Genomic DNA, 20273 nt, shown 5'->3' with positions numbered 1-20273 from the left:
TACCAATATCATTCACTATAGCACTTCATGCTTTTCTATTCTTGCAAATATAGACAAAGACAAGAGGAAATAGTCAATTTCTTTTACAGGGTCTCATGTCCTCTTCTGTTCCCAGAGCTAATATAATCCCAGAATTTTAAAAATTCTTTTATTTAGAAGTGTCCTGAATCCAGTGGGACTTAATTCTGATTTCATATGATAGAATTGAGCAGATTATGTTAGTTATAAGCCTGAAAGAAAATGCTGTATCCAATGTCAGCAATTATTTTTTTAAAAAATCTATTAAATGCCCATAATATTAATACTATATTGTACATATTATTAATTAATGTACAAAAGCAATAGTAGAACAGAGTGGAAATCAGTTTGAGTTAGTTGTCATCCAGTCATAAGGATTTTTTTTGTCCTTTAAATATTGGGAACTGCTCATTAAGTATTATATTGCTATGCACTGCTCCCAGTTCAGATCAGAACAGGGCAACCTAGAGTCTGCAGGCCATTTGTCAGTAAACCTTTGTGCCTCCTAGAAACCCTTGAATAATGTCATAAAATTTGATGATGCAATTTACCACTGAATTTTGGCTGTGTGATTTCATACAGTTTAAAAGTATTCAGTTGGGAGACGTGGATTTTTTAAAATATTAACCTAGTTTTTAACTAGCTCAGTTCATTTTTTGCTTTTCCCTACTGCTTCTTTCAGGAGTGAACTCCCAGCAGTCAATTCCAAGAACAAGGGCAGTCCTCAAACAGGGAAATACTGCTCATTCCTAATATAAATGCCTGTTAGCTCTATATAGTTACATTATTTAAACTAGGAATCAATTCACTAAAAGTCATTCACCAGGAAGTCTTGAAAGGAGCTGTCAAAATAAAGAAATCTGAATAGTTGAACAGTTGATAAAATATATAACCAGTTAAGAAAGCACATACTGAATGAAGTAATCCCATTACTAAACAATAAATTGAGCTCTAGTATATCAAAGTACTGATTTTACTGTATGTTTGCCACTTATAATTTGAGTCATAAAACACCAGAAATGCAATTCAAAACATTCTTCCTGAAAGTAAAAGACCTACACAGGACTCCAGCCTAAATATCTGAACAGTGATTCTTTACTGGTTTATTATAAAAGGTGCATCATAATTAAACTTACCTCTTCCTGCTTGGAAATGCCACACTTCTTCATTTTTGACTTGGTCCTAACTGATTCATTTTTAGCAGAAGACACCTCCTTATATGAGGTGCAGAGCATGCTGGTTTCATCTGGCACCTTTAGTCTTGGAGACTTATCAGGAGCCTGATCTTGACCATCCATTGGCCTTACATAAGCTGTTGGTTTCTGCTGAACTATATTTGGTTTTGAAGCAAGTGCAGGAGGAAAATTTTGTACACAGTGTCCATTGCTATGCATAGCTGGTCTTTCTTGAGCCTGGACTCCAGTTTCTGTGCCACAGCTCAACTTTGACTGCTTTTGTGTTTGAACGTTCTCTCCAAGTGAGGATGGTAAGGGACCCTGAATAGCACTGGATGAAGATGGTGGTGAAGGACTGCAAACATAATGCATAATCTTTTCTAAGCTGCTCTTTTGGTTTGCTGTTTTGAAATCATTACTGTGTGAATCTGGCAGTCCATGCCTATGTTTGCCTCCCCTCTGCTGACTCTCTAAGCAATGCCCAGATTTCTGCCAACCTATTGTTATATTCTTGCTCAGCTGTCCAGAAAGAGTCACTGGCAAAGAAGACTGAGGACTGCAAATAGAAGTCTGAGTATGGGTCTTTGTTTCAGCAGCAAAGTGCTCCTCCGTTTTGTTCATAGATGCCTGTGACATACAGGGTTTTGGAACACCAACAAGGTGGCTTTGATTGGAGTGATCAGTCAACAATTCTTTCATCTCATCGTAGTTACCCAGCGTATTCTGGATACGACTAGACAGTTCATCCCCCTTGTTTGTCTGTAAAGGAAATAATCAAAATAATCAAAAGATCAAGAAATAAATTACTGAAAGTCATGTAAGTGCAGTAATTCTGTAGTAAAGGATTGATGAATCAAATAAATACACATTATTGTCTAAGATTATCTAATATTTCTATTTATTTAAACGTGGGTAAGCATTAGGTAGGGAACACATAACAGGTTAAGAAAGTCACAAAGATCTGTTGCTCTACAAGCTCACAGTATTTATGTATTTCTAAATAAATTTAAACCCTATTGAAATACTAGCAGTCACACAGTATAGTTATTCAGGTTAGTTAAAGATCTAAAAGCTGCATGTCTGTAACATCCTAAGTGTGGCTTTTTCTGTTAGATGTTCTGCACACTCAGTTGTTTTGGTTAATTTATGTTTCAGGGTATTGTGCAACCCCCAATATGGATTAATTATATTAATCACAACAAGCATGTTGTGAGAACATAGTAAAACTTTCCAGTTCCAAAAGAATCCAAGCTCAGGTAAATATGTTTCTTTGCAATCCTTCATTATTCAAGAAATTAATAAATAATGTATATAAAATAAATAAATACTTTAAGGCCTTGTATTTTAAATAAGTAGTTACATAGCATCCTTATTCACTTGCCTACTTTACAGACTAAAACATTAACTAATTATCCAGTTATAATTTAAATAACAAGATGCCCTTTCTTTGCCTATTAGCTCTCTATACTACCTCTTAAGAAGCAGATTCTGCTGATGTGATATAGAAACTTATATGAGAAAAGGAAACAAAAAGAAGTTGTGCACATAGCATAAATATAGCACTGTGGGGTGAAGTCAAGGCATGGGCAAATACAGATTCAAAGAGGTGCAGGGACCAGAAGAGTATAGCTTGTCTTACTTGGTTTAGGAAAGCATTTCATTATTTCATGAAAAAGTACATGAAATAAGCAATGGCCTATCTTGAATGGACATATAATTGTAATTGTTAGCAAGATTCAGAACAGGTTGGCCTCAACAAGAATCTTTTAGGAGGAATAAAGCTAAAATACAGAGTGCTCAGCCTGGGCATGAAAGTATTGGGAAGACTGAGGTGAATGATAACATGATCCTGCAAAAAAAGAGAAAAAAAGAGAAAAAAAGAATGAGGTTAGGTTCCTGAAGAACAGGTTAACAGCAGCTCAGTGTATGATCAGACAGAAGCTGCACAGTTTGTCAACTTACCTGAAGGGCTTACTTTAAAATGTGAGGGGAGATATTGACTAGGCACTATACAAGCTTGGTCTCATTTTAAAACCGCTTATTTTTTTCAATGTAGCTGAATGTAATACTATCCTAATGTTCTTCTGTTCCAAATAACAAGCACCTAAACTCCACCAATCATCAATATATATGCATGCTTTATGAAGCCAGTTCATTATGAGAAACTATAGAGAATTATCTACTACAACCTATTTCTACTGACCAATTTAATTAGGAGCACAGAATAATTTGTGCAGTTGGCATTACTGGGTTTTGGCTTACATTTTGAGAAAGAATTGTGTAATTTGAAATTACTAGCTAAAAACTGTTACTACCAGAAAACAATGCAGTTTTATTACAAGTCAAATATACTCAGAAGTTTAGTTTCTTTTCAAGGAATAAAAGAACTATTGTTAATATAACAGAACTTCAAAAGTTATTTGGACAGTGCCTCACAAGGTTTAGGGAGATTTCTTTTCTTTTTTCTTTTAATAGGAAAGCTGTAGGAATGTAGACAAGAATGATCCTCCATGGAACAACTATGGCAGACAATTAGCTGGGGACAATATGGCTGTTGGATTTCAACTATCATAATCATAAAAGATGTAGGCAACAGATTCAGAGAGCTATTTTATTATCATAAAGTGACTATGGGACATAGCAAGCCATCTTTACCTGCAAGCAATTATGGTTGAATTAGAAAACAGCTAGAGTAAGTGACATCTCAGTGCCACAGGTAATACTGAGCACAGAAACAAGAGCAAAAATACCACAAATATTTCATCTTACTCAGGTATTTCCTACTGTTTCAAAGAGTTAAGAGAGGTAGTGATTCTCACAGGTAACCTTGGTGAGATAGATGGCAATATAAAATAAATTAATTAATACATTTTTTAAAATTAGCCATGAAATCAGTGAGATACTGTCAATCATCCATTCATGGACTGATGTAGGGCGTAAGGAAGATGACCTTGATGGAAATACTTAGGAACCGTTACCTAGGCAAAAGGGGCTGAAATGATTTTAAGTCCAGGAAAACTACACAACATTTGGAAGTGGCTGAGGCAGAGGCCTCCCTACTTCAGTGCAATTTGGAAGGCACAATGAACCAAAATCTGCAAAGATTAGATTTCCACAAATGACCCTTTGCCTTATAGGAGTTATACCTTACCTATTTTACTATTGCAAAAACCAGTCAACCCAACAAATGGGAAGGATATGGGTAAAGTATACATACCTTGTACGGTTCACTGAAGAGGGAATAACTGGTATTAAATATGCTGTCTTCATGCTGCGTCTCCTGATTTCTCCTTTCCCATTCTTTTCTGCGCAGCATATTTCTGTCAAGATCATAGACACTGCACCCAAAAAAAAGAAGAAAAAACCAAATCAACTTTGCTGGCAATATCTAGGTGAAATGGTATAAATCAGTAACCAAATGATAAAGGTGTCAAGATGATACATCAAATGAATGCCAGCTGAGCAAGGAATTTAAAGTTCCTAGATATAAGAAGTAAGTAAGTAAACCTTATTATGGTCTTAGACCAGCAATACCCACATAAAATACTACCAATAAAGTCCACTTTACGGGGCTACAATGGTCATATGCATTAGTCCTACCTACCAAAGTTAACATAATGTGGCAAATTGTTAAAGCTAGAAAACAGTATCTGACAATTCTGTATGCCATCTTCAGGTTTTTTGCCACAAAAAGGTGATAAACATAAAGTCATCCAGGTGGCCGGGTATCTTTATTAGTAGGGGCTGCAATAGGCTCAACTGGAGATAACTGTAAATTTACCTCTTAAATTCATATATTCAATCGGCCCAACCTTGTCCAAATTCACAAGGACATAACTTCTGCATGGTTGCAGTATTATTAAATCCTTCCTCTAGAACTGTTAAGTGGAGGGCACTAAAACAGGCTCTGGTAAAGGATCAGACTTTCAGTAATCCAGAGAAACATTTCTGTCTTTTCATACATCCTAGAATTTTGGCTGAGTTCATGCTGTAGCCCTCCCTCTCCAATCCTTCACTGAATTGTCTCCTTGACCCCAACTAAGTCATAGTTGCTCCAGGAAGAACACATGTATTTGTGGCAATACTATTCAACCACATGGGTCTACAATGGCAGCAGCTCCACCGTCATCAAAGAAACTCTGATCCACACAAGCAGTGCTACTTGCCATACAGATAATCCTCACTTAACAACTGCCTCATTTAGCAACCATTCGAAGTTATGATGGCACTGAAAAAGTAACTTTATGACAGGTCCTCACACTTATGACTGTCACAGTGTCCCCACAGTCACATGATTGAAATTTGGGCACTTTGCAACCAGTGGGTGTTTATGACTGTTGTAGTGTCCCACAATAATGTGATCCCCATCTACGCGATTCACAGCTGGCTTCCAACAAGCAAAGTCAATGGAGAAGCTGGCAGTAAAATCACATGTCAAAGTTATGTGATGTCTCACTTAATGACCATGCGTGATTTGCTTAACAGCTGCAGTGGGAGTGACATGATAAGTCTGGCACAGTCACGTGATGTTTCGCTTAACGACTGTCGCTTAGCAATAGAGTTGCCGGTTCCAATTGTGGTTGTTACGCAAGGACTAACTGTACTTCTATTCTAGGAAGATCACCTTCTAATATCAGTGCTGCATTAGGCATATATCAAGGTGTCATTAAAAAGGCTTTTTAAAAAAACTGACTAGCATGAATGTACTTTCTTTCCTGATTCCTATGAAACCTTGCTGCCGTACTCTTTTCAGAGGAAGCCTGGTTAATCTGAGCTAAATCATCTAACCTGCTCTACAGCTTGATTATGAATACAGCAGCAATGGGTCTTTGGGCTCATAGAAAATACTGTAACTTTATTTTTTTATATACTGTAGTTTATAAAAAACCACTCTTCCTTGTAGCATAACACAAGAAGGGCCTTCAGAGCTCTCCAAAGGCTGCCTTGCATCTGTTGCAAAACTGCTATGTTGCCTGCATAAGCCAGAATTGGCAAACACCTTCCATGTCATGTAAGTATATTATACATGAGATTATATGTGTATTACATATAGATGAAGCCAATAAGCATCAATGTTTCATTCCTTTTTATGTTGGAATTGGAGAGTTGTCCAGCTTGGTTACCTTTTACTTTGAATCTTATGTTGGTGTACATCTGATAACTTAGAACAGTAGTTATCAACAGATGCGTTATTTGGATTCTTGAGATTGAACTGAAGCCTGCATTAAAATCTACAAAATCTACAAACTACAAAAAGTTGTGAGTTTGATGCATAGTTATCAGCTATGCACTGCAACCAGGCACTGATGTATTGTGGATCTACCGTATCTAAGGCCCACCTCTGCATCTTCAATAATATTTCTTGTGCTTGTTACAGGTAGTCCTTGACTTACGACCACAATTGGTACTGGAACTTCTGTTGCTATGCAAGCTGGTCATTAAGTGACTCGCCCGATTTTACGACTTTTGCTGCGGTCATTAAGCAGATCACATGGTCATTAAGCGAATCCAGCTTCCCCCATTAACTTTACTCATCCGAATCTGGCTGGGAAGGTAGCAAATGGCAATCACGTGACCCTGGGATGCTGCAACCGTCATAAATACATGCCAGCTGCCAAGTGCCTGAATTTTGATCATGTGACGGTTGTAAGTGCGAGGACCATTCACAAGTAACTTTTTTCAGCACTGTTGTAACTTCGAATGGTCACTAAATGAATGGTCGTAAGTTGAGGACTACCTGTAATTGTATTCAATAGGCTAATAGGCCTATAATTTGTAGGATTATTTCTGTTTCTTCTTTTAAAGATAGGAACTACAGTGGTCACTCGCTAATCATTCAATACAGGTAGTCCTCAACTTATGACCATTCGTTTAATGACAGTCTGAAGTTACAACAGCCTCAGAATTGGTGCTTTACAGTCTGTAAAGCACTTCTGAGTGTCGCAACATGTCGCACCCCCCCGTGGTCACATGACTGTATTTTGGGCACTTGGCAACTGCCTCGCATTTACAACTGGTTGCAGAGTCCCGTGGTCATGTGATCACGTTTTGCAACTTTTTTGCTGTTTTCCAGCAAAAAACTCCCATTGGGGAAGCTGGATTTGCTTAACAACCTGTGATTAGTTTAACGACCACTGCAAAAATGGTTGTAAAATCAGGTCTGGTCACGTGGTGACTCGACTTACGACCGTAACAACTTACGATGGAAATTCCAGTCCCAATTGTGATCAAGGACTACTTGTATATGTGTTGTACACAAAGTAAACAGTGATTCAGCATTGGGGATTACCATTCAATGCTGAACTTTAATAACTTAGCTGAAATGAACTCATTGCCAGGGACTTTATCTAACTTTTGTTGCTGAATGAGTTACTTGATCTCTGTATGATACTGCAGGCCATTGTTGCATTAAAGATCTCAAATGGGATCTAAAAGGTTACCATGTAAGAGTCAAAAGTGCAATCTCCATGCCTCAGTGGAATGCACCAGGCCAGCTGAGAGAGCCCATTGTTTGAATTTCCAGCTCTAATGCTCAATAAAGTTGAAGGGTCCTCAGTTTTACAGATTCAATAAACATTGCCAACTTCAAATAGTGGGTTCCCTCTTCCTTTTCCCCAATAACCACGTACATTTCCTTTTGATTTCAGTTGGTAGACTGCCTTTATATGAGCTAGCGTTCACTTTGTGAGTACTAAAGGTGTCTGTTAACGCTTTGAGCAGGCACACACTCACAATTAAGCCATTTCTTAAGAGAACAATTATACAGCACTGATGTCCTGATTACCAGGAAACACACTGAGGCGAGGACTTGGTCTCTAATATTTATTAGTAGTACTTAACAAGAATCCTAACAAACTGAGAAAGCGTGGGAAAACCCAGCCATATAAACCCCAAAGGTTAAGGCGGTCCCGATCTGTGTCTCTTTGAATGGCTGAACAGTTCCTCAGTGCTACGCATGCGCTTGACAGTCTGGGTGAGAGCCCCCTGCTCGCCATCCTTACTCATGACAACTGGTCTGGAATTTCTCCTTACTGCGTAGATTTGCAGGCTTTGGACTAGTCTTTTATATGACTCCATAGTTTATGAGCCTCTATACTTGTGGCTTCATAGTTCACTGTAACTGTTATGTGGAAGGTACAGTATTAGATAGTCCTCAGTTAATGACAGCAACTGGTACTGGGATCTCTGTCACTAAGTGATATGGTCATAACGCACAATGTCACATGACTGCTGAATTATGACAGCAGTTCCAGCAGTTCCAGTTGCTGTTGTTAAGCAAATCCTGTGCGGTCGTTATAAATGTCACATAACTGCCCTTTGCGACCTCTGCCGGCTTCACCATTGACTTCACTTGTCAGAAGCCAGCAGTGAAGGTTGCAAATGGCAACCACCTGACTACAGGACACTGCAACCATCATAATTGCAATCTGGTTGCCAAATCACAATCACGTGACCACCCACATCGCAATCATGTGACCATGGGGATACTGCGACAGCTGCAACTTTGACAGCTGGACGTAAGTCTCCTTGTTCAGTGCCATCATAATTCCGAATGGTCACTGAACAAATGGTTGTTAAGCGAGGATTACCTGTAGGCTAAGTTATACCATTTTGCAAACTCTTCACTCAAATTCCTAGATACATTTTTACTGGCTTAATAATTTCTGTAACAGGCAGTTGGGCTGGCGATTCGAAACCACGCGGCGGGGTGAGCTCCCGTTGCTCGTCCCAGCTCCTGCTCACCTAGCAGTTCGAAAACATGCAAATGTGAGTAGATCAATAGGTACCGCTTTGGCGGGAAGGTAACGGCGTTCCGAGTTGTCATGCCGGCCACATGACCCGGAAGTGTCTATGACAACGCCGGCTCCAAGGCTTAGAAACGGAGATGAGCACCGCCCCCTAGAGTCGGATTCGACTGGACTTTACGTCAAGGGAAACCTTTACCTTTACCTAAGGGTTTAAGAATATTTATCTGGATTGCTTTTAGGGTTTGGCTGATTTCATTTATCTTTAATGATTTGGATTTAGATTATTAAGGTATAACAAAAAATAATAAATGTCTGGTTTTGGGTTTAATATGATTAAGATTATTAAAAATGTTGTATTATCAAGTACAATGGCAGACAATTTATGTTTTTTAGTTTGATCTTTATTATAGTAGACAGAAATGTATAAAATAGTTGTCATGAGTAAGGATGGCGAGCAGGGGGCTCCCACCCAGACTGTCAAGCGCATGCGTAGCACTGAGGAATTGTTCAGCCATTCAAAGAGACACAGATCGGGACCGCCTTAACCTTTGGGGTTTATATGTCTGGGTTTTTCCCACGCTTCTTCAGTTTGTTAGGATTCCTGTTAAGTACTAGCAATAAATATTAGAGACCAGTTCATTGTCTCAGTGTGTTTCCTGGTTGTTAGGACAATAGTAGTAGGAAGGAAATAATTAAATAAATGTTATCTTTTGGGAAGTTGATTAGGAGGTGTGTGTATGTATGTATGTATGTGTATATGTATATGTGTGTATGTGTGTGTATATATTTATATTATTTATATATATATATATATATCTTTTAATATAAGGGGAGGGAACAACTGTATTTAGTGATTTTTATAATGTACCAATGGAATGATTTATAGGAATAATGTGATTTTGTTTAATATAGAGTAAGGGATTTTTTATGGAAAATTGTTGTATATCCTTGCTGTTGAAAGTCAGAAGTCACCTCTTTTTGTAATTTTGAAAAATTTTCTCGTTTCTATACTTTTTTAGTTTTTTGTTTTTCTGTAGCTTTTATCTTTGCTTGAAGCTTAGTAAAATTCTTATAAAAAAAATAATTTCTGTGACACACACACAGAGAGTATTTTATTTTATTTACTAAAACCTATAAGCTACTTCAGTTGCATATGACTCTGAGTGGCTTACACTCCTATATATTTATTTTTAACCGTTTGTTTTGTTGTACATTGCCCAGAGGCACATCTGTGAGATGGGCGGCTATATAAATTTGCTAAATAAATAAATATAAATAAATAAATAAATATACAATAAGATGATTAAAAGCAGATAAGAACACAAAGTAAGTATCAAACAGCAGTCAAGGACAAGGATGACAGCATTACTACAGAAAGGATCCAAACTTATATTAGGCCCTGAAGACAGGCATAAAAGCCTTCTGAAATCCTAACAGGACTGGGGCTAATCTAAACTCTAGGGGAGTGGTTTTCAAACTTGGCCACTTTAAGATGTCTGGACTCCCAGAATTCCCCAGCCAGCATACATTTCATAATTTTCAGATATACCCATCTCCTTTTATAGGTAATATTTAAGTCAGTTACTAACTAAATAAAAATAATATCTACTTTAAAACTTGCTGTTTTTAATAGCTTATAGGAATTTTTATGAGACTTATGGTTTCTCATTAGTGTTAAAAATCTTTCTAAATGAAAACATAAACTGCAGTGCAAGTAAAAGCAATGAACCAGCTTTTGAAAGGGTGGTGACATGATTAATAAAATGCTACATTGGGGTGCAAGTGATTTTTTAAACTTTTCATCTAGTTCAAATGAAAGTTAATTTGAAGGTTCTACATTATTTTTTCTTCCTTTTACAAATTGCTTAGAAATGCCACAGCACAAAGCAATTACTCTGATTTACTGTTTTTCCTTTGATTGAAAATAAAGACGTAGCCCAGTATCAAAAAAAGCAACAACTAAATGAAGTGTTCTTTCCCATAGACAAAATACCTCCTACGCTATTTCAAAGACTTTACCTCTAGGCAGCTGTGCAGAGAAAACATCCATCAGTGACATGTGTCTAAGATTAGACTGATCTTTACTTTCACAGCTTTTCATCTTACATCCAATAAATTACTTCTCCTTTACCAAAATACCTGGTTAAATTTCATTTTTCATTTTGCAATATGAGTTTTAAAACTTTAGCTCCCGGCAGTTTTAAAGCTAGATTCATCGATTCTTCACTCTTGATGGATTTTATGATTACTACTCACCATTCCAGCCATACAATTATCAATGTAGTCATTGTCTTTCAGTAACAGTAACTTATGTACTGATAGAAGCCAAATTGAGTGTGAAAAAAAATAGTTTCAGGAAAACTCTGGAATGTTAATAAATCCTCTCCAACCTGATGTTGACATACTCAGAGACTGGATTCAAATAGTACAGTAAATCACAATAATCCATATTATGGCTTAACACTAGTGAAACTAGCTACAGTACTGTCTTTTTAAGCCATATTTTATAAAACACATTTTATACGGCTTATAAAACCAAGTTTTTTGAAAAAAACAAATATTTTATCGCTTAGCATGTTGTGTGAACTCAGTCAACTGTGGTTTATTCAGTAAACCATGATTAAGCAAATCATGCCTTGATGTGATATGTAAACTAGATCAGTGTTTGTAAGTGTATCTGATTTGTAAATTTTTATGCAAATATATATAAAGTACAGGCAACTATTTTTCTCAGTTATAGTATCTAAGAGAATAGAACATTTATTTAACATATTTCTGTGTTGTCAAAATCAAAATCACACCTGATTATATTGAGCAATGTAATATTGTCATCTTTAGCAAGGTTAGAAGAAAGTTAACTTGTCTAACCTAATCACAAAAGCATAAACGTTTTAACTTGGTTATCTAAACTGGACTTGCACTATTCAGAACAAACACTGTTTTGAGTTTTACTAAAAGTCGTATGACTGTGATTGCTTAAAGGTTCTGCCAGGATTCATTGAAGGGAACTGTAAATAAATAGTATGGTGTTTCTACTAGCAGAATTTTGGGGTTTGTACTTAATTTGTTTATTCTCTGAGCATAAGTTCCTTTGCACTGAAGGAACCTGTACTTAGAAACAGAGTTTTAATCTTGGAATCTAAACAGGAGGAGAGTTGGGTTCATCTGGGGTAGCCAAAACTCAGGTGGCACCTTTTCAGACTACCATTTTATTAAGTGAGCTGTAGTTCAGAAAAGCTTATGCTTTTTAATAACACATGGTAGTCTGAAAAGGTACTATCAGACTCCTTCTGATTTTTGGTTATTCTTAAGAAGTTTTAATCCATGGGTGGGGGGGGGGGAGGAAGAGACAAAACTATTCAGTATTTTAAACTTGCTCTAAAAAGTTTTACATTAAAAAATACAGGCACACTCTCCTGTTATCAGTGTGACTCAATTCACTTACTTCTCAAATAAGCATTCATAAAAGAAATAGAAATACAGAACTAGCTGTCCTCTTATATAAAGCAAAGGATGCATAATTGTAGCAGGGTGTCAATATTTTATTTCCAAGGGACAGGAAAATACGGCATTTCATTATCAATGTCAAGTGCTACCAGCCATAAATTCTACGACTCATGAAAGCTGTCTATTATTAACAAAGTAGCATTTCTAATTTACTAGGTAATGACTTGAGGTTCATCAAATTTAATCAAGAAAATGATGTATGCGCTCTGTCATGTTATGTTTCACTTGACTTAAAAAGAACTGTGGCAGACGCTCAGCATGATTTACTGTATTTGGGACCACGCATAAAGTGCTTGAAAGCAAAACAAGTATTGAGTATGAGTTTGAAAAGAGGATTCAATGCCATTTCCAATTAAGTGCACCTACGTTCAATATGTACTTAGGAAGTTTAATTTTGCACCAGTTATAGTCTTAGGTGAATATGCAGAAATATTTAGATGTTAGTTTTTTTTCATTTGTTTTGTTTGCAAAACTGATTTGGGAAGAATTCCAGGGGAAAAAAAATCAGAAACCTAATTTTCTTTTTAAAAATTTACATTACAACTTTAAAAGAGGTGTGTGTGTGTGTGTGTGTAATTTTATTAAAACTGCACAGAGAATTTGTTATTGGGCAGTTACAAATATTGCAAATGAATAAATGGAATATTGTGAAAGACATACATAAATGCAAGACCACTGTAATCAAAGCTCTCTTTAGATCAGCTCATCCCAGAAGTATCTCCTGCATACTCAGATCACAGCATTCTCCGAAAGCAACCCTGCCCTCAAATGGCTAAGGCTGCCTAACAGCTTCAAGAAGATTTAGAAGGGTGCTTTGCAAGTGAACAAAAGTATACACATTTCACAAAATAAGATAGAATTCTGTTGGCAACTCTTAGGAATCCCAACAAAGCTTCCCTAGACATGCTTTCTTGACCCTGACTTGGCAAGTACAAAAATCTAGGTTCTTAATATAACAACAGAGGTGTTTGTATAGCTGGTGAATGCAAAGGTTTAAGGTTTTACTTTATATGGCCTTGAGTCTTCTGCATCTACAGTCCTAGGGCCTCATGAGATTTATGTCTCTACTTCAACCATGAAATCCATAATTCTTGTCTGAGAAGCCAAGATGGTTCCCACATCATGTTAAACTATGGAATAAATCTCAGGTGAATTCATGCAACATGGTAAACCCAAACAAATCACAATACATCTTAGTACAATGTCTGAATTCAATCACTGAATTGAAAAAGGATGCTTTTTATATCTGTTTAGCTTAGCCTTCCTCACTGTACCCCTATGCACTTGAAAGGCTAATTAAGAGGTTCATCTAGGAAATAATCAGAACCTGAAAAAAGTTCTACCAGAGGTCATTTGTTAACATGCAATTTGTTCATTTAATTAAACTAAATTAAATTAAACACATCAGAATGAAACATGGAACCATATTTTATTCCATTCCATCTCTTCTGAGATCTCTGGCTAGTTTGGACTTAGTAAGTCCAAAGTAAGCTGTTTCTTGTTTCTTTGGTTACAATCTTCCATTAAGTACTATTATAAAAAAAAAGCAGTTTGGCAATATTTATTTGCAAATGCAAACACCTATGCAAAGCACTTAGCGGAGCTACGTATGCACTGAGAACATACACTAGGGATTCCAATATTTCATTGCACAGCAGATATTATCTTTGTACCTGCTACACATAAAGCATTCTCCTATTACTAAACCTTTTAACAATCATAGCATAGTACTTGAAAAAGAAATGCCTCTGATTGATATTTAAGTACTCCAGCATTTGGATTTCCTCTTCATTAATACAGAGCATGTCTTGCTATAGCATACTGTAAAGAAATTTTAAAAAGCATGGCTCATTTAATGTTTATCAAAGAATATCTTGAACCATAAATAAAGCCACTAAAAATTATATTGTTGTAATATGTCAGGAGTTGAACAAATGTTAATTATACAGCATTTAAACATTAGACTTGTTAATGTCATATTTAATTTAGAATGTTACACTGTAAATGTTTTCCCACCACATTAATTTACTTCTATTATTACAATATCCATTATTAGGTTAATAATGGCAAGAATACTGCCACTGAAAATTTGTTTAACAGAAAAACAATGACTAATTAGAAGGCATCTTTAATTATACAGCATTTTATACCCTTGCTTTATAATATGAAATTGTACAGAAGCACATCCTTTGATTCAGTTAGCACGAATCATTTATCCCATATAGTACCAAATGTGGATTGCTTTCAAAAAGGCAATGGATTGCTTTAGTAGACTTCTAGTGGTGCGCAAAGTGTTTAGAACTTGAAACATTTCAAGCTTAAAACAACCCTCTATTTTGGTTGAAAGAATATTTTTGAGCTTGGAACACTTCCAGAATAGTTGGGACAATGTCAGAACACTTCTCATAAGGCCCAAACAACCTGCTTTAACTCTTGCCTAAGCGACTTGTCCAAAGAATTTAATTTTATTTTTACCTTCAATATTAATTTCAAGAAAATATTACAAACAAACAAGAGATTGGTACTAGCATTTGCAAAATCTGTAGAAGCTAAACATTTACAGATATAAATAGTACAATGATGACCAAATGTAAAATATACTCAATTATTATTCTGTAATAATTCAAAGATACTTTGAAATTCTTTCAACAAATGTTGCTTTCATCTACCTAATTATATATTTAAGTTTAGTGGCTTGAAAGATGCATGGCTAACTGAGCAATTTTAGACATGTCTACTCAGAACCAAGACTCACTGAATTCAGTAGATTTACTCCTCTCCAAATGTCTATGGATTTTAGATAGATAGATAGATAAGAGATAAATGCCTTCAGTCTTAGCTAGATAGATAAAAGATAAATGCCTTCAGTCTTGGCTCCTGGAAACATGAGAATTAACAGATCTGAATGTATGAAATGATGTCCTGCAAGAATAAAACAACCTCATTAATTTACATATTAATTAGTACATTGATTATGATGATCTCAGATAGAGATTTTAATTTCCAGTCATCTGACTCTTCTGATGAATATATAGGAACTTCTACATAAAAACCATGTTCCCTATCTGTCTTATAGTTATAATAATAAAAATAATAACTTATTAAACTTGTATGCTGCCCAACTCTCAACCACATTGGGTGGCTCACAACAAAGAAATTATAATAAAATCAATAAAAAATAAAAAATTGAAGATAAAATCATGCACCAGCGAGAAAAAGTGTCTTTTTATTCTGGTTCTAATGCTAACATTGACTGGTATTAGCTGTCCATGCCATTCTGACAGAAAGAAGTAAATAGTTAATCTACCTACAGCAGATACCTCCACCTGATGTTGGAGAAATTAACAAGATTTGAAAAGTCTGCTTCCATGAATTCCCTTCCTGCCAACGTAACAATGGAAACTGTATTATCCCAAATTTAATTTAAGATTTCAGGAAGAGAGTATTCTGGGTCTGGCATATCCGAAATAAAAGGCAGTGGGTAGCGATCCCTAATAGGATTGAGAGAGCTAAGTAGGAGAAGGAGAAGAGTGGGAAGTTTGCAAGCAGTGCTTTTGACATTTTTGAATGTGGAAAAGAAATTGTTCCCTGCTCTGCGTAAATATCTGAATTACTGGTTTGCAGCCAGGTTTGCAGCCAATCAACACCCAGCAGAACGGGTACATACAAGAAGCTGTGTAGCAGAGTGGCAAGGATTCTGTATGATCATTTATTGTCAGTTGCAAAGGTGTTGTTTGCTGCAAAATACAACCAGCTTGGAGTGCGTGTCTATCAACAGTTTCTACCAGCATAGATTTTTCTAATAATTGTGGGCAATTTAAACTGCTGCACTGTGATCTCATCTATGAAATTGGCCATGGCTCTCAAGTTTATGAGAATAGAGAGTTGTATTTCTAAACCTGAAGTTGAATAAAGAGTAACAGGAATAATACAATGCACTTGCCTGCTGTTGGCTGCCTGAGCTCTTCCTAATTGTCTGAGGGGCCCCCTGTTAAGCTCCTACAAAGTTTCCCAAAGATGAAGTTTTAGAACGATTCAAGGACAAGCTGCCCATGAGGCCTGCAGTCCTATAGGTGTAGCACCTTGCAGCTGATACAGAAATCTGGATTTTAGCAGTGCAAGCCTTGGCTAGATGTCCTTGGGCTTGACAGTAAAAACATAAATGGAAGCCCCTTCTCTGTTGAAACAGGGATCTTTTTACTGCATCTATTTGCATGAGTTCTCTAGCGCTAGTGTCCAAGGAGACCAGTAGGAGCAGGATCGGGATAAAGAGGGACTGTAAAAGCTCCTCCCCTTACTATTTCCTCTGTGCCTCAATTCTTCCAACTGCCCAATAGTTCACACAATGTCAGAGCAGTTTTCCAAATTCTCTGATGTGCCTTGTCTCGCTAACTCATCTTTCAGTGCATCAGCAAGTCCTTTTCAAAATTGGTCAAAGCCAGATTGTTTCACCCCACATCTCTGGAAAATAATTGAAAATCTGATATGTATTTATGAACTCTAAATTTGCCTCGTTTCAGCTTGCCAATTTCTCGATTTGCTGTTTCTCTCCTAGTCGAATTTTCAAATGCAGATAAAATCTTTGCATAAAGTTCTGGTAATTATCCAGTAATGGGTCACTGCAATCATTGAGAGGTACAGCCCATTTGTCTGCCCCATCATTCAGTAAACTCAGGACAAAAGGCACCCTGGAGTGACCTGTAGGAAATTCCACTGACTGGCCATAAAAAATTCACATTGAGCTGTGAAAGTCAGAAATTAGTCCTGGGTTCTTCCAATCTTGATTGGCAAACTCCCATGACAGCAAAGAAATACTGGTTAGGCTGCGAGGTTGCTCTACTGCTCCTAGATGAGACAAGTCTTGTCCCAAATGTTGTGCTAGTTGTACCATGGCATCTCCACTTGCTTTTGATGCTATAACAATGCTTCCGCAAGTTGTTCTGTGGACAGTGTGGTGCCTGGAATCTGATGTCATTTCCATGGTCCAAGGCAAGGTTCAGTGCCTTTGAATAGAGAATAGTGAGACTTTCAAGACTGATGTCAGCACTTTGTTGTAGGCCAGGTCAGAAAACAGACCCCTCAAGAGTAACTGGAACATCTATCTATCATCTATCTATCCTATTTATATGGCCACCCATCTACCAAGGCACTCTGGTTGGTATACAGATAAAAACAGGACAAAAGTTGCAAGTCAAGCCCCTACAAATTCTCACCAGCAACATAACAGATACACCTATAACCACACCAAAAAAATAGTTTATTTTTTTCCTGTTTATTGTGTTAGTCTAAATCTTGATACAATATGTTATTTCAATACAATAATATTTATATAATTAAATTCTTAACATTCTATTATTTAGGTACCTTAGAGAATTGAATATAGAGAAGAGGAGAGAAAAAGTGGACATTCTATCAATATTAATTATAGTTAGGGATTAATGTTACAAGCATTACAATTATTTGGCTTTTTCATTCAAAATTAAATATAACACTGGAAATAAGAAGGAAAAACATATATCAAGGTATTTGATATGTAATACTTTACTGTTATAGGGTAAAAGCAGAATCTTCTGACCGTCTGACAGAATTTCTCTCTTCCCCTCTTATAATAAAGAGAATTAAGGCAAAGAAAATTTGAATTTCTTTTCATCCCCTCCTACTTTTCAGGGCTAAAATTGCTAACACAAATCACAATATCACTAAAATATTAAGATGATGGGAACTACAGGGTAATATAAAATTGGGTGATATAAATATTAAGATATAAAAACCAAGAAAAAAAAATAGCTAAAGATCAGAATTATTAATACAACGATATAAAACTACTATACACTAAAATCTAGATGTAAAATTACAATTAACATTAAAACTAAGTTAACTATAATACCTTGCAGTATCAAACAGCATAGTATGACATTACTCTATAAAAAACAATAGCAAAAACTGTAAGGCTACATGGCTAGAAATAAACCAACAAATTTATACGCACGATCTTCATCTAATTTAATAGCCCTAACAGCTACGAGTGAATGAATTACTTTATTTGCAGTCATGGAACATAACAACAAAATAAGCACTTAAAATATGGCTACTGACAATGACTGACCATCTCTGGATAGAATTTATACATGATGTCCTTAAAACATAAGAAAACTTTGGGAGGCCAAAGAAAGAAGCCCACTTTAGTTACATCACTGGAGTGAATCAGAAAGTAGTTGACTCCCAATATGAGGTGATTTATCACTCATTTTAAATTTTTTAATTGTTAATTTGCTTGACTGAAGGATCCGTTTTTTTATTGCTTGGCTCCTATAAAAAAACCTTCTAATCCCTCAAACAAAATAAATACCAGGGCCATGTTCTGCTTTTGTCAAAATGATAAAAGCAGTGTTACACCATTAGCTCAGCTCCTCTGGGGTGCACACAATGTCACAATGCACATACAAAAGTGGAGGAATTTGTGCATCAGATCAGCTCCTCCTTTACCCAATCTGTGGATGCTGCTATTTGACTCCTTGACTATGTGCTGTGAAAGACAAAAAATATTTTGTTATTTTCAGTACATCTCTTCAAAGCTTTAAACCAGTGTCAGCCTTTCCTTTGGGATGGGATGTTTAGTTTCTGAACCATTGAAATACATTAAGTTCTTCCTTTAAAATGTATTTTATTTGTAATATTTTTTAACATTCTTTCCTTCCTAAATTATGCTGTCTGGAGCTGCCTGGATTCATTCATTTATTCATTCATTCGAATTTGTTATATCACCCAAGTCCTACCAACTGAAATCTTTGAACTGGCACCTTCAAATTTACCCAAGAGCCTAGGTTCTCCTTCCTTTCTTGTCTTTAGGTCATATTACTATATTGCGGCAGGATAGAACTAGAGTTGCTAAATATATTTTTAATATCTTAGCTATCTTGTGTGATAAATTATAATTAATGGCTCACATTGTCATCTTTGCCTGTTAGCATTTGAATCTTGCTTTTGCATTCAACATTATTGTACATTTCTGCTCCCTGAAATTCATTTATGTATGAGCTGCTTTCCTATTTCAGTAATACTTTTTAGGCTGCATATCCACCTTTCATAAGTTATAACACATTTACTGATCTTCTGCTTTGAATTTATAGTTTTTTTTAAATGCAGATTATCTGAAAATAAATGGTCATACTTTATTCATTTTTATTTGGCATATTTGTATACTGTTTCCCACTTCAAGAAATCTTGCTGACTAGATTGACTAAGGAACCTCGTATACATACCCCATCCATGTTTCTCTAATATTGAATTTATCATTAATTAGATGTTTATCAGGGAGAAGATGATGCTTCTCTGCAACTAGTTGCAGAGGATAAGCAGTGATCTTTAGCAAGTTCGCCAGGGGAAAGGGGACAATGTCTCTTCCCCCACTAGTGATCCTTGTCAGAATTGCCACTGCCCTACTTCCATGAGTTATGGGGAAGCAACAACCAAGCAGAGTAGCTAGCGGAGGTCTTATCAATGACTTTCCAAACTATCCTAATAAATGCTGTTGCTCTTCTGCTGCAGCAACACTTCTCAGGATGGCACATATGCAACATGTCACCAATAAGAGAAAGGCAACTATTTGGTGCAGATCAATGGCAGAGAGATGGAAAAAATGAACATACAAAGTAGTGGAGAGGATGGTGGCATCAGGGGAGAGGAGGCCAGCTTGCTCCTTCAATCCTACACTGGACTAAGTTTTAATGCATCCTAAATGAAGCACTTTTAAATCTCACTGATTTCCATGGAATAATTAAACCTATACCCCAAGATAGCTTATATCTATTTTAAATATACATAC

At 36.3% G+C, this 20273-nt stretch overlaps 1 protein-coding gene across 1 annotated transcript in view; it reads right to left on the bottom strand.

Annotated features, from left to right (window-relative positions):
* The window catches only part of AFF3 (ALF transcription elongation factor 3), a 265761-nt gene that overhangs the window by 222342 nt on the left and 23146 nt on the right, over nucleotides 1–20273 (bottom strand). The window contains exons 2-3 of the mRNA XM_063304958.1: nucleotides 4411–4531; nucleotides 1155–1952 (exon numbers count right to left, since the gene is read on the bottom strand). Of these exons, the coding sequence (XP_063161028.1) occupies nucleotides 1155–1952; nucleotides 4411–4531 (919 nt within the window). The remainder of the gene's footprint in view (nucleotides 1–1154; nucleotides 1953–4410; nucleotides 4532–20273) is intronic.

This window comes from Candoia aspera, chromosome 5 (assembly GCF_035149785.1).
Source record: "Candoia aspera isolate rCanAsp1 chromosome 5, rCanAsp1.hap2, whole genome shotgun sequence".
Taxonomy (NCBI): Eukaryota; Metazoa; Chordata; class Lepidosauria; order Squamata; family Boidae; genus Candoia; species Candoia aspera.
Note: the sequence above shows the minus strand (reverse complement) of the source record. Positions and strands in the feature narration are given on the sequence as shown.